At 45.8% G+C, this 13,681-nt stretch overlaps 1 protein-coding gene across 2 annotated transcripts in view; it reads left to right on the top strand.

Moving 5' to 3' along the window:
* GLB1L2 (galactosidase beta 1 like 2) overlaps nucleotides 1–13,681 on the top strand; it is a 64,244-nt gene that overhangs the window by 24,570 nt on the left and 25,993 nt on the right. For both annotated transcript variants that reach the window (XM_079954526.1, XM_079954527.1), the window contains exons 8-9: nucleotides 6,307–6,388; nucleotides 13,566–13,630. In XM_079954526.1, the coding sequence (XP_079810652.1) occupies nucleotides 6,307–6,388; nucleotides 13,566–13,630 (147 nt within the window). The remainder of the gene's footprint in view (nucleotides 1–6,306; nucleotides 6,389–13,565; nucleotides 13,631–13,681) is intronic.

The raw sequence follows: 13,681 nt of genomic DNA on the forward strand, positions 1-13,681 counted from the left end.
GTGGGGAGCCCACAAAGTCCAAGTGGGTCAAAAGAAAAAGAGTAGACAAGCTCCTTATTTAAGAGGCTTTGTATAGTGGATGCACCCCCCACTTCCCTTCCTGAGGGCAGAAAGCAGTGAAATGAGCGTTTGGCATTGTGAACAAACTTAGGGCTTTTGCTTGCAAGAGATTATTTTGCCTGTCAGACCTAAACTGCCTTGTAAACCCCTGTAATCTGAAGCTCAGCCCAGGGCAGGCTAATTTTACTAATGCTTCCCTCTGTTGCCTCGTCCAGCACGGATCTTTCCACAGGCCCTGCCTGCAATCTGGGCAAGCACCAGAGTTGGCAGGCACCCAGAGAAGACCTTTTTAGCTTGGCAAATCCTCTCTGAGCCGCACCCAGCTTTCTCTCTTCGACTGACTCTGATGCAGCACCGCAGCAGAAGGTTAATTGCCAGAGGCCTTGTTAAGGTCACTGCCAGTTTTTTATTTTATTTTATTTCTTTACCAAGCATTGTCTCAGGGAAACAATGGCTGCTTTGGGCACGAGAGAGCTGCTCAAGGGAGCTGTCTGCTGCACATCCCGCCATTGTCGTAAAGCAGAAGCAGCTTAGGCCTGTCTGATATTGTTACCCTGAGCGAGGTGGGATGAAGGCAGCTCGTTTTGCGTCCTTCAGTTCCATAATCCATGGACAAAGACCACAAAAACCAAAAAAGGAAACACTGCTTAGCTCAAAGAAACTTGAATGCAAAAAAAGGGGGGCAGTATAGTATAAGTCAATACAATAGTGATAGTTTCACATTAAAATACAGTGAACCATAGCTATTCAGTTACTTATATATTGACTGCCAGTCCTCATTAGCAGAATCAGTTTTGACATCCCTTGTGTGTTTTGACTCTGATGGTCTTCCTCAGAGGTGCACTCAGTGGCAACCCTTTTGAGCAGGGATAGCCAACGTGGTGCTCTCCAGATGTTGTTGAATAACAGCTCCCATCACCTCTGATCATCAGTCATGCTGGCTGGAGCTGATGGCAGTTGGAGCCCAACCATGGGAGGCCACCATGCTGGCTACTCCTGATTTTGTGTGACCACCTTTTCATCTCCAGACTTGCCAGCTGCCCCAAAGACATCTGTTACCTTAAAGAGATTTGACCTCTTGGTACATTTTCCCATTCCGGAGTCCTTTGGACCTCTGATACTTTCCTCCTGTTTAAAAGGTAAAGGTAAAGGTACCCCTGCCCGTACGGGCCAGTCTTGACAGACTCTGGGGTTGTGCGCCCATCTCACTTAAGAGGCCAGGGGCCAGCGCTGTCCGGAGACACTTCCGGGTCACGTGGCCAGCGTGACAAAGCTGCATCTGGCGAGCCAGAGCCGCACACGGAAACACCGTTTACCTTCCCGCTGGTAAGCGGTCCCTATTTATCTACTTGCACCCGGAGGTGCTTTCGAACTGCTAGGTTGGCAGGCGCTGGGACCGAGCAGCGGGAGCGCACCCCGCCGCAGGGATTCGAACCGCCGACCTTTCAATCGGCAAGTCCTAGGCGCTGAGGCTTTAACCCACAGCGCCACCTGCCTTTTCCCCATGTTCTGCAGCAGCGGATCCAGGTTTCCTGCTGTATCACATGTCAAAAGGCTGTTAAACTAGAACTCATTCTTGGAACAAGTGGGAGCCGCAGCCAATCCTGGTCTCTTAATAAGTGCATGTACACACAGGTTCCACTATCCAAACACACGTTATACAAAAATTCACTTATCCAAACACAAGGAAATAGTACCTGCAGACCTCACAATACATGCCACAGATTCAGATACCTAAACAGCCAGACTTGAGTGTAGCGCTGTAAACAAACAAGCAGCCTTAAACAAGCCTTACATTTTGTGTTTTGCTGGTCTGTGGCAGCTGTGGTGAAAGGGAGGGAGGAAGAAGGAGAGCTAGGATGAATAAGTGCATTTTTTCTTCCTTGTTTGCTTTTTGCAAGGTTTCAGATGGTTTTCCTGGGTTTTTTCAACATTTTCCAGCCTAAATTCCATAGTCAGGAATGCATTAGAAATTTCCCCATTGAAATCAAGGGAAATTGTCAGCTCCTTATGTGAACTATTGTACACACACACACACACAAAATGCAATGTGTGAATCAGCCTTCACTGATTCAGCCTACTAAAATCCTGGGGTTTTAGTATCTTCCCTCCTGACCAGCTTAGGTGTCCTAACACTAAAAGGCCCCTGGCCAATTAGATCTGGTTGAAATCACCTTCTCTCTCCCTCTCAACTAGACAGCCTGCAGGCATTCAGCCAAGGAGTCACACAGCGAGGCTCCTAATCCTCTTTCTTGTAATTCCACCATTGTCTGACTGCAGATGGGGAAAGTTGCATAGGAGTGATGTGGCTCCCAATCTCTCCCACTCAGCATCGGAGGCTGGTACATCCTATATCCTATTTTGTTCACAGCTGGAAAGACCTTAATTGAGATGGCTCCTCTGCTGTAGAACTGCAGGCTGTTGCCTGTGGTCCATAGGTCCATAGTTGAAGACTGGTGACCCAGCATGTAAATACTTTGCCTGAAATGACCAATCAAAGTCTTTTTGGTGTTCATGGAGATGTTTATCCCGGCTTCTCCTTCTCTCTCTCTGCCTGCCTGCATGGAGCTAAATAGTGATGAAGGGTCTGTCAGTTTTGGTTCTCTTGGTTTCTCATCCTCCCCCCCTTTTAAATTCAGTTCCCCGTATTTCTGTAGCAATTTGTTTGTGTATTTTTTTTTAAAAAAAATAAACATCCATGAAGATTCACCAGCATTTTAATGCACATTTCTCTTAATAAACACATTTTTGTATGCAGTCTTTACTAACACACACATTTTTGCAAACCATTTCCACTAATCTTATGCATGTTTGTATTTTATTTTCAGTAATATATCTTCATTTTCATGTGCTCATTCCCTAATACATGCATTTTTTGGCTGGAGAACTGCATCGTAACATTTATACAAGTGCAAATTTTGAAGGATGGCTGTGCTTTGGTTCTCAAACTATTTGCCTTTAAATCTTTTTGTAAACTGCTTTGAGGTTTTTAACAAGCATTGTAGAAATTTTATGAAATAATTAAATAACAATAAATGTGAACTAAATTGAGCTCCTCCCCCATTCCTCCCACATGGTGGGCAAATGAGCATTCATCTGAACACGGCAGCATGCTGTGTCTGCACCAGGCATTTTTCATGTAATCTGGTCCCGATATTCTCAGTTTCTGGATCTCTTGGCTTCTCTCTAGCTGAGATCTCTTCCTGCCACCTACACCTTGCAGAAGATACGCGAGCAAGCATTCAAATCAGCTTCCCAATGTGTTGATTAGAGCATGCACACACCTGGGCCCTCTTGCCTGTTCCTATTTTTGTTTTCCTTGCATCGCCTTGCAAGCCAAGTATGTGTTGAAGCCTACAGCTCTTTACTCCCGATAATGACATGAATACAACACTCTTGTGTGTTAATGCTTCACTTCTTTTAACTAACAGAATTTGCTCATGGCTATATCTTATTGTGAGCCCTGCAAGACCTGCTCGCTGCTGATCTGGTCCATGCCTACCTGACCTGAGAGGGCAGGGGCCTTGGCTGACTCCAGCTACAAGGGATGCTTCTGCAGTTCAGGATGTCTAGAGACCATCAAGGATGGGATATTGCTTAGAGGTTATTGCTTGGAGTCAGAATTTATTCTTGGAGTTGCATTTATTTCGCTATTTATCTTGACTATGTTCTTGCATTTGTATTGCTAGACTTTTATTACAGTTATCAGCGGATTGTTTAATTTTGCTGTGCATTTATTCATGTGAAATGTTTTCCTTAATTTATTGTTTATACGACTAATTAAATTTTGCTGTGTCTTTTAATTGAAAATGTAAAACTTTTTGATGTGAGCCCCCTTGAGCAGGGCTTACTATATCTCACTTTAGCTTCATAATAACAACCCTGTGAGGTGGGCCTGGCTCAGGCCGCAGCCCGCTTCACATGTCACATTAAGCTATAGTGTAAAACAAACTATGGTTTAATGTGTATGAGCAGTGTGGCGCTCAAAAGTTCCAGTGCCATTCCACCCCCACTTCTGCTGTGGCTGCACTGCAGACAAAACAAAACAGAGCCTGGCTTGTGCTGTCTGAACTTGGCCTTGTGGTTTGTTTCAGTCAAACCATGAGTGTTATCTATGGTTTGTTATCAGGCAAAGCAAACAATCAGGTTCAGGGATGTGAACCTAAGTCTGCCAAGCCAAGGGCCACCTTGCCAACTACAATGTTAGTATCTGGCTTTCAGCTGAGTCTGATAGATTGGATATTATGCTGTGTATGTGCTCAACACAGCTATCTGCATTTTTGGACTCTCCTAGGGGCTGTGACTATGAGAAACAACCTCTAGCACTAAGATTTACCACTCCACCATTGGCTGTACCTCAGTGGTTTCCAGTCTGTGTTCCAAGAGGCCCAGCTAGCTGCAAACCCCTCCCCGTAGATCATTTTACAGCACAGCCCTATGCATGCCTACTTTGACATACGTCCCACTGAGTGCAAAGGGTTGCATACAGCATTAGTTTCTCACCCCCTTTTCAACTGCATTCCCCTTGCAGATCAGGGTAGAAAGATTCTCTCTCTCTCCCCTCCCTCTGTGTTAAATGCCCCTGATGGGCCACGTTCCTATTTAGGAGATTTAATAGCTGGGTCAACCTGACTCAACAACCATGGGTTCCATGATCCTTGCGAGATGACACGGAGGAACTTGGTGTTTGCTCACTAATGCACCCCCTCAGCCATTTCTTTCCTTGGAACAAAGTGGTGCAATGCAGCAAATATGCAAAGGACTCCTCCCGTGGCAGCAGGTGGATGCTTCACTTGATTTTAAGCCTGGAGGCTGAGTGGTGTGCAATATAAGCTGCTCGGATGAGGTGGGAGCCTGGTGCTTTAGCACAGAGCCAGCAGCTTTTGTTGGGACTTTACGTTGTGTGATGCTCTCACCCTCATACCTGCAGAAAATAATAATGAACTTGAGTGTCAGGTTGCCCAGAACTTCATTGAAAGTGTGGGCGGATTAAATTGGTACAAATCAGTGGTTGTTAGCAGCCTTCCCCAGCCTGGCAATCTCTAGAAGGTTTGGAGTACAAGTCTTATCAGCCAGCTGGGGCTGATGAGTTTGCACTTTGACAGCATCTGGAGGGCACCAGGTTGGGGAAGGCTGGCATATTGGCAGCCATATAATTGTCACCTATTAGGGTAACAATGGAGTCTGTTTGCACAGGAGCAGATTGTTCTTTAGAAGTTGCAGATGTCATCTTGACTCAATATGTTGTAATCCCCTAGTGAAAATTAAAAGCTATACTAATCCTGTATCAGCTGTCTGGTGTTAGCAAGTTTTCTTTTTGTATTCCTATGTTAAGTATGTGTGTATTTGCTTTCGTAAGTAAATAAGAAGGTGGCACTGAAGTTGTGTGTGTGAGAGAGAGAGCAACATCAGCACCAGTGATGGGCACAATTTGCAGGGCGAGGTATCAGTATCTCTTGCTCAACAGAGAATGCCCTGCCTGCTGCAATGTTGGCCAGGGCCAGTAGGGTGGGGCAGCAGAAGCTCAGAAGGAACCTCCGATCCTGACACTTGTTAAGAAACTTATCAAATGTCAAAAAATCTTAACTTGTTTTTATGCACATCTGGGCAAAATGTGACACACTCAGTTTAGAGCTGCAGGTTTAAGCAAGTGTATGAAGTGATTGGGTAAAAGACATACATTTTTCCTTAAATGAGATTTGGTCATATGAAAGAGTTTAAAATGGTCATAAATATTCAGATGCCAGAAAATTTGGCTATGCTGGTCCACTGATAATATAAACCACTCATTCTTTTTAATGTCTTTTCCCGTATATCATTTATTACTACTCTACTACTACTACTACTACTATTATGGCTTGGGTCCTCAAAAGCAGGAATTGGCCCGGGTGTCTCAGGATCTCTGGTGGGTGCCTGCCACCTACAGCAACTAACGCCAGGGACTTGGAATCAGAGTCCCGTTCAGCTCCAGGGTCAGCAACACCAAGAGTCCTGGCCTGCCCTCCAACCTGAGCTCAGAAGAAACCCTGCTGGATCTGACCAAAGGCCTTACCTAGTCTAGCGTTCTGTTCCGAAACAGATGCCCATGCTGTTGTTCCCCAGCGAATGGTATCCGGAATCATACCGTCTCTGATACTGGAAGGTCTATACAGTCATTGCTAGCCTTATCCATCATGAAAGCTCCCTTCTGTAGATCAGTGTTGACTCCCAACATAATGTGTGTGTTTTCTTCCCCTCCTTGTGCAGGCCCTGTTAAAAAGGAAGATCGTGGAGCTGTTGATGACCTCTGACAATAAAGATGGGCTGGCCGCTGGCTTTGTGTCAGGAGGTACGTGGCATTGTGGTGTGTTGGAATGGGTAGACTAGAGCACACCTGGGGTGGGGGCACAAATGGGCCAGTGTATGTTGTGTCAACTGAATCTTTAGCAGAGTCTCCATCATAGTTAATAGAGCAAGTTCTGCAAATAGGGAATGGGGATCAGATCAAGTGCTCTCTCTCTCTTTGTGTGTGTTTGTGTGTTATTAGCAGCTGTGCAGCACTTAGCTATCAATTGCACTTGAGTAGCGGGGATGACTTCATGTGTTACTGTATTATAGGAATGGGCAACTTTGTGGGGAGAAGAGTCCCAATGGCCGGATAGGGAGGTCTGCATTTAACGCCCCCCACCCCCCGCATGCCTGAGGGTCCCCACTCCTGCTTTGTCTCTTTGGGGTTGGACTGTATATTGCACATGTGGCCTGGGAATGTTTTGGATTTATAGCTCTTTGTGGGGGGCAGGAATCATGTTTTGAGAGTGATGGCCTTTTGCACTTCTTGCTTCAAGGCTATCTAATCCCCGTACTCCAGCTGTCTTGCATTCCACTTTGGCTCACTTTCCAGCTTCCTTCCCCAGCCCTGGACCTCTCAGATACCTCTCTGGTCTTCTCCATCTTCTTCAGCCTCCAGTTCTTAGTGTCCTGTGCCTCCTAACTTTGCTTTTTCAAACTGGCTACATACTGTGTGGTTTTTATTGTTTTACCTCTCCTGGCCATCAGTCTCCTTTACAGTTTCAGCTTTGCTGAATTTCAGAGATCTTCAGTGGGACATTGCATGTTCCATAAACTTGAGTCTAGTTAGCTGGTGAAAATAAGCTGACACAGCCTTTCTTGCTTCCTGCTTTTGTGGGAATAGGGTGTAAAGGTAAAGGGACCCCTGACCATTAGGTCCAGTCGTGGCCGACTCTGGGGTTGCGGCACTCATCTCGCTTTATTGGCCGAGGGAGCCGGCGTACAGCTTCTGGGTCATGTGGCCAGCATGACTAAGCCGCTTCTGGCGAACCGGAGCAGAGCATGGAAACGGCGTTTACCTTCCTGCCAGAGCGATACCTATTTATCTATTTGCACTTTGACATGCTTTCGAACTGCTAGGTTGGTAGGAGCAGGGACCGAGCAACGGGAGCTCACCCCGTTGCGGGGATTCGAACCGCCGACATTCTGATCGGCAAGTCCTAGGCTCAGTGGTTTAACCCACAGCCCCACCCATGTCCCTGGGAATAGGGTGAGGGGGGTGTAAATGCCATCTCTCTAGAATCCCAACGGTGTGGCCTAGACATTTGCATAACTGAACTCACATTATTTGAAGGAACGTGATAGGTTTATGGAGTTATTAGGTTTTGTTTTTGTCTTTTTTTTAAATAGTATTTATTCAAATTTTAAAGATTACAAAGATACAAAAAATAGAAGAACAAAAAAAAGGAAAAATAAAAAACCCGGAAAAAATACAAACAATTAATAAAAAAAAACAGATCAAACCTTTACATAACTTTCTTTCCTTTGCTTATTTCCTTGACCTCCTCACACCTCCCTTTTTTGTATTCTAGTTCAATTAGATGTTTCAGCAAATCCTTTCCAGCTTTGTTTTTATCCTAATAATTTATCTTAATATACTGTAATTCTCATCTTTCACCAATTAAAAAAAATCAATTTTAACCTAATCCTTTATATCATTTCTGCTAAAACCACATTACTTCATTCCAACAACCTTCTAACATTCCTTAATTTTGCAATGTTTCTGTAGATAAACTTTAAATTTTTTCCCCAATCTTCTTCCACCAACTCTTCACCTTGGTCTCGGATTCTGCCAGTCATTTCCGCCAGTTCCTAGGTTTTGTTTTTGTCAAAGGCGGTGTCTTGTCCTCGTTGTGGTAGAAGAGGCTTGCAAGCCTCAAGACCCAAGTCAGTGTAAGGCTTAAAAAGCAGAGGGAATTTGCGTATAGTGGACTGTGAGCCCCAACCTGCCATCTCAATGCTATGTGCATTGCCTGCTGCCCCCAGTGGCTTCTGACCCTACATGAAAGCTGAACATATCATTTAAACTTTCCGGCTCTGTAATGTGGCCTTCCATTTTTAAAAAAGGTAGTTATTTATTAAATGTACTTCTCTCCATTAGCATGCTCACGGCACCTAACTCAATCAGGATTGCAGAAACCACTTAACACTAAATCAAATCAAAACGCTAAGCATCTTATGATAACGAGTCATGGCAATCTGATAGAAGATTGAGAGCCGGCCCCTCTGTCAACAGCTGGCGGTTGCTGATGTTGAGTGGCAGGGCTGGTCCAATGGGAGGCTGTGCGGGCCCCCTCTGAGGGCATTGGCTTGGGAGTATCACTGTGCCAAAGTGTGTCTCAGAGATAGCCATATTGGAGGCCTCCAGGTGTCATTGGCCTTCAGCTCCAATTATCCTGAGCCATTGCATGCCTATGATTTGGACAACTTATTTCTGCTTAAAACAGGGGTGGGGAACCTGTGGCCCTTGAGACTACTGGTCAGGCTGGCTGGGGCTGATGGGAGTTTGGACTTCATCAGCATCTGGAGGGCTGCAAGTCCTCTATCCCTTACCCTTTGGGGAGGAAGCCATTTGAATCATTCAGCCATATAGAATAAAGCCTAAGGTTATTTCTGCTCCCCATTCATGCCCCCTTGGAAACTGAGGATCAAGGTGGGTGGCAGTGCTGGGAGTCACTGAGTGGCTGGAGCATATTGGCATTCACCGCCACAGTCTTGTGATTGGCCTAGAAGAATCAGATGAAGGAACAGAGACTTTTTTTTCACTGGGTGGGTGGGTGGGTGATAAACTACAGCTTCCAGAATTCTTTGGGAGGGGAGCTCCATGCTTTGAATGTGTAGTGTGATACACAACCCTAGTCATGTCATTTGGGCATCCTGGTATTGGGGTTCTGGGAAGCTGGAAGGACATTTTAAGGGGAGTGAAGTGTCTAGTTTTATGAGGACACATCGGGGACAAGAAGGATTAAATTAAATAGACTATTTTGGAACATGAATTCTTTTATTATACTGTTACGTTTCAGATAACAAAACTATGGTGTGCATGTGTTTTTAAAGAGTGTGTAATGCTGTCTTATCCAAACACAAGCTGTATTTGCATCTCATGCTGATTCTTAGTGGTGCAACCAAAGCACTCAAAGCCTCTCAGGATTAAGTTTAATGGGCTGAAATGGCTTTTTGTATTTTAAAAATCAAAACTGTTTTCCTTGTGTACAAGCCACTTAGCTGGTTTCCCCTGCTTCCTTTTTTGTAACAACTCAGTGCACCCTTTCATTATTAAATTGGAGCTTAAAAACCAGAAGGCTTAATTAAAGTTGTGCAAGTGAATTGCAGGCTGATAATGGAACCCCCTCCTTTCACCCCTCACCCTTTGTTTTAAATGGATTCTTAAAGTGAAGGCAAAATGCCACTAGGATAGCAAAAGAGGGAAGGTCGTTCATAGAGGTGGAGTTGTAAGTTTTTGACTTCCCTCTTGGAAAAGGGCTTGATCTGGTTGTTTATGGTGAGCAGGATAAAATCCTGTGGCCCCCAGCACATTACCCCCAAGGAAATGTGGCCCTCAACACACCAAAGGTTCTAATTAGGGCTGTCCACAGGTCCCCTGCTCTGATCTGTGGTCCAACCCGATGCTTCAGAGAGACTCTGCTCCATGGCTGCTCCTGATCCAGATCCTAAACTGATTTGGAATTTTTTTTGGGGGGTTGGGGAGAAGGAGGAGATGAAAACATGACTTTCCCTTTCTCCCTGGTGCCCCTTGACCATATATTTAAGCAGGGTTTTAACTCCTAATTAAACATGTGGTTTGGTGGATGGAGAAGGAAACACACACAAGGGTGTCTGTGTGTTTCCTTCTCTACACCCTCCCATCAGAAGATTCCCCCCCCCCCCGACAACCTCAGGTTGCTCCAGGTGGACCCGATCCAACCCAGGGCCATCTAGGGCTTCCTCGATGCAATTTGGCTAGATCCCAGGACTCAAATTGACCTGATTCAGTTTTGGGGGCACACCTCTAGTTCTAATATTTTTTTGTGGATGTGAAGATGGCAGAGTTTGTTTGCTGCTCATTGATCTTTTGCAATTACTCTTTGCTTATATTTGTTAAATAATAATAACAACTTAGCAACTCTTATTGGAGTACAGTATTTGCCCTTTTAAATTCCAGGTACGTACGCTATGTTATTTTATGTGGAAACTGTATTAAATTTTATTTAATTGTTTAAAAACACAAGTACAGGTGGCACAGCCTGTCCCTGGGAATTGGCTAGCATCCTGTTGCATCCCATCCAGGCCTGACACCTTCTTGTTAAATGACAGAACTTCCCAGCCCTGTCCACATGGGGTCACTCTCTCCCTGCCAGTGGGAGATGGGGATCAGTGGTATATGTGTGTGTGTAAGGGGGGAGATCAGTTCAGCTTTGCTCTGCTTCCTGCGCAAATGTGTTTACTGCCTGAGAGCGCACTCGTTTCTCTTGTTTGGAGTTGTCTCCTCCATCGGGCTCATGTGACAAGCGCGCCTTGATCCCAGCTCATGCTTCGGATGTCACAACAATCTGCTCATTAGAGTCAACATGTCAAGTAATCAGGAGTGCGGAATAACTAGGGCTCTGAGTGATGCGGCAGAGGCAAGGTGGCTGTGAGAACACACAAAGAGTAATAAAAAGCATGCTTGGAAGAGGAAAGAAGAGGAGGGTGACTGTCTCTGTTTGCCTGCAGGTGAAAAAAAGACCCTGGCTTTTCTGTCATCCTGATGATTCCCATTGACACCGTGGAATTTGCAGACCAGGTCATCTTTTGACAGAGCCCTGAGTTTTTGAAACATAGTTGTCCTAAAAAAATCAGCTTTCTTAACAATCAGCGTTTGCTTGTTTTTTGTTTTATTTGAAGAGCAAGCTGCTAGACCTTTGTAATTTACTTACCCAAGAATACATTTTGTATATATGGAGATATGATGCTGGTTTGTGGATCAGACCTTTAGTTCATCTGGCTGAGTTGCTGTCTATTTCAACTGCCAGTGGTTTGCTCTGTTGGTAGAGCATGATGAGACTCTTAATCTCTGAGCCATGGGTCCGAGCCCCACCAAAATATTCCTGTATTGTAGGCAGTTGGGCTAGACGATCCTCGTGGTCCCCTCCAACTATGATTCTTTTATCGCCACCATAGTGCAAAAGCCCTCTGTGAGGGGGCAGAGCAGTTCTGATCGGGGTTGTAGCTGGAGGCAGGACCTGTGACGAATACTGAGGACCAGGCAGAGAGGTCTGGAGGGCTGCCCATACCTTAGCCCAGGTGGGTCTCCCACCCTTGCTCCATAGTCTCTGCTCAGTTCTGTTTTTGCAGCCCTGTTGCATGGAATCTTTTCACTGATGATGCCAGCAATTGAACCTGGAACCTTTTTACATGCAAAACATGTGTCATTCGATGGCTTCCTCCATGTATCGCATCCCACGCTTCGTGCATGACTCATTCAAGGTGCACAAAGAGAAGACGCACACCCTTCCATGAGCCGCTGCCATTGTGCAGCTAATTTGTGGCTGTAAAGCAGATAGCACTGGAATCCATTCCCACCAACTTGGATGGCTTTTAAAGAGCATTGGACTAAATCGTGGAGGATAAGGCCTATCAGTGGCTACTAGTCACGATGGCTATAGTCTGCCTCTACTGCCAGAGGCAGGAATGCTTCTGAATGCCAATTGCTGGAAACCGCAGGAGTGGAAAGTGCTGTTGAGCTCAGGTCCTGCTTGTGGGTTTCTGCTTGGCCACTGAGAACAGGATGCTGGACTAGATGGAACACTGACCTGATCCAGCAAGCTCTTCTCGTTATGCATATGGGGCAAGGGCAGTCAAACGTGCGATGAACCCTCCCTTCTCTTTTCCTCCCCGCCCTCCCCTGTGCTTCTAGGGACTGTCACAATTTTGTGGTGGGATTCAATCACATACCAGCAAATTCAGGTTGCCCTGTATTTGGTGCTCTTATGAAACAAACCAATTTCTCCACCCAAATCGAATGTTTCATGATAAGAAAAGAGATGGAGAAGTGCGGGGTTCTGCTTGCTTGATGCAAAGTCGTAAAAGCTCCCCGCAGACCTGTCTGAACGAACATGCAGTAAGTGGCCATCTCCACCTGGCATCCCCATCAGGATGAATGCTCTATAAACGGGTCTCCTGGAAGCAACCTGGGAGAGCTGGCCAGTTCGTTCCTGTTCCAGTTTTACGTCTGCTTCCTGCTGCTGAGGCTAGGAAGGGCCTCGCCCTTGGAGATGGGCCTCGCAACGGGATGCAACTTCAAATGCTACTGGCGGCTTTGGTGTGTGGCCTTTTATCTCAGCATCCCTAATTGCTCTGCTAGTGCTAATTAAGCCTTGGGACATCCCCTTTTTTCTACAACCACCACCCGGTCTGTGAAGCAGGTGGGGGGGGGGGTTGTAATACTGCAAATGTTTGAAGCTAGAATTGTAAGGACTTTAGTGAAAACTCAAAGCAGTTTAATAGTAATTTCCTTTCCATAAATTGAACCCTGGGAAGAGTGTTGGGGCCGAGGGCGGGGACAGGAGAGGAGGAATCTGTAACAGATTTGTCAGCACCTTCACCAATAATTAATAGGATTAGGAGGGGGGCGGGGAGAGAGTAAACTGGATTAAACTGAATTTATTTGGGAGGTTTTTTTACACATGTATCCTGCCATTCTTCCACCTTGGTACCCAAGTCAGCCTACAGGTGGCTCTCAGGCAGTCTCCCATCCAGGCACTGACCAGATCCAAACCTGCTTAGCTTCACCAGGGCTGTGGCCTCTTGTGCCTTTTGATCATAAGTCCCATCTCTCAGGCAAAGTGCATTTCATTCTTGCTTAAAACTCTCCAGTGGGAAGTTCCTACAACTATAGCATGAGGACTGGCGGCTTGTTGTGTGAAACTGGATACTGCCGCTGCTTGTTATCCCCTCAGGCCCAGTGATGGTTCCTGCTCCTGGTCAAACAAGTGCATAGTGGCCAACTGATGCATGTGTGAACTGGGTGTGGTTGAAAATGAGCAGGATGCAGCCAGGGCAGAATTCCATCTCGTGGTTCATGCCAACCCGAGTATCTGTGCTAGGCTGGGAGGCATGTTTTGAATCGAAGGGGCATTTGCCGCTATTTGAATCTACCTGAAATCTCCTTATCTTCTTCTGTCTCCCTCCCTGCTTAGCTCTGGCCACTGTTAACTTTCAGAAGATGGACCCGGGTATCCTGTCATACCTTGACACAATGCAGGTAAGGACGAAGCATCCAAAGGGTAGACATGCTGTTCTACTGCCCTTGTAT

Source organism: Podarcis cretensis (genome assembly GCF_951804945.1).
Source record: "Podarcis cretensis genome assembly, chromosome: 15".
NCBI classification, from domain to species: domain Eukaryota; kingdom Metazoa; phylum Chordata; class Lepidosauria; order Squamata; family Lacertidae; genus Podarcis; species Podarcis cretensis.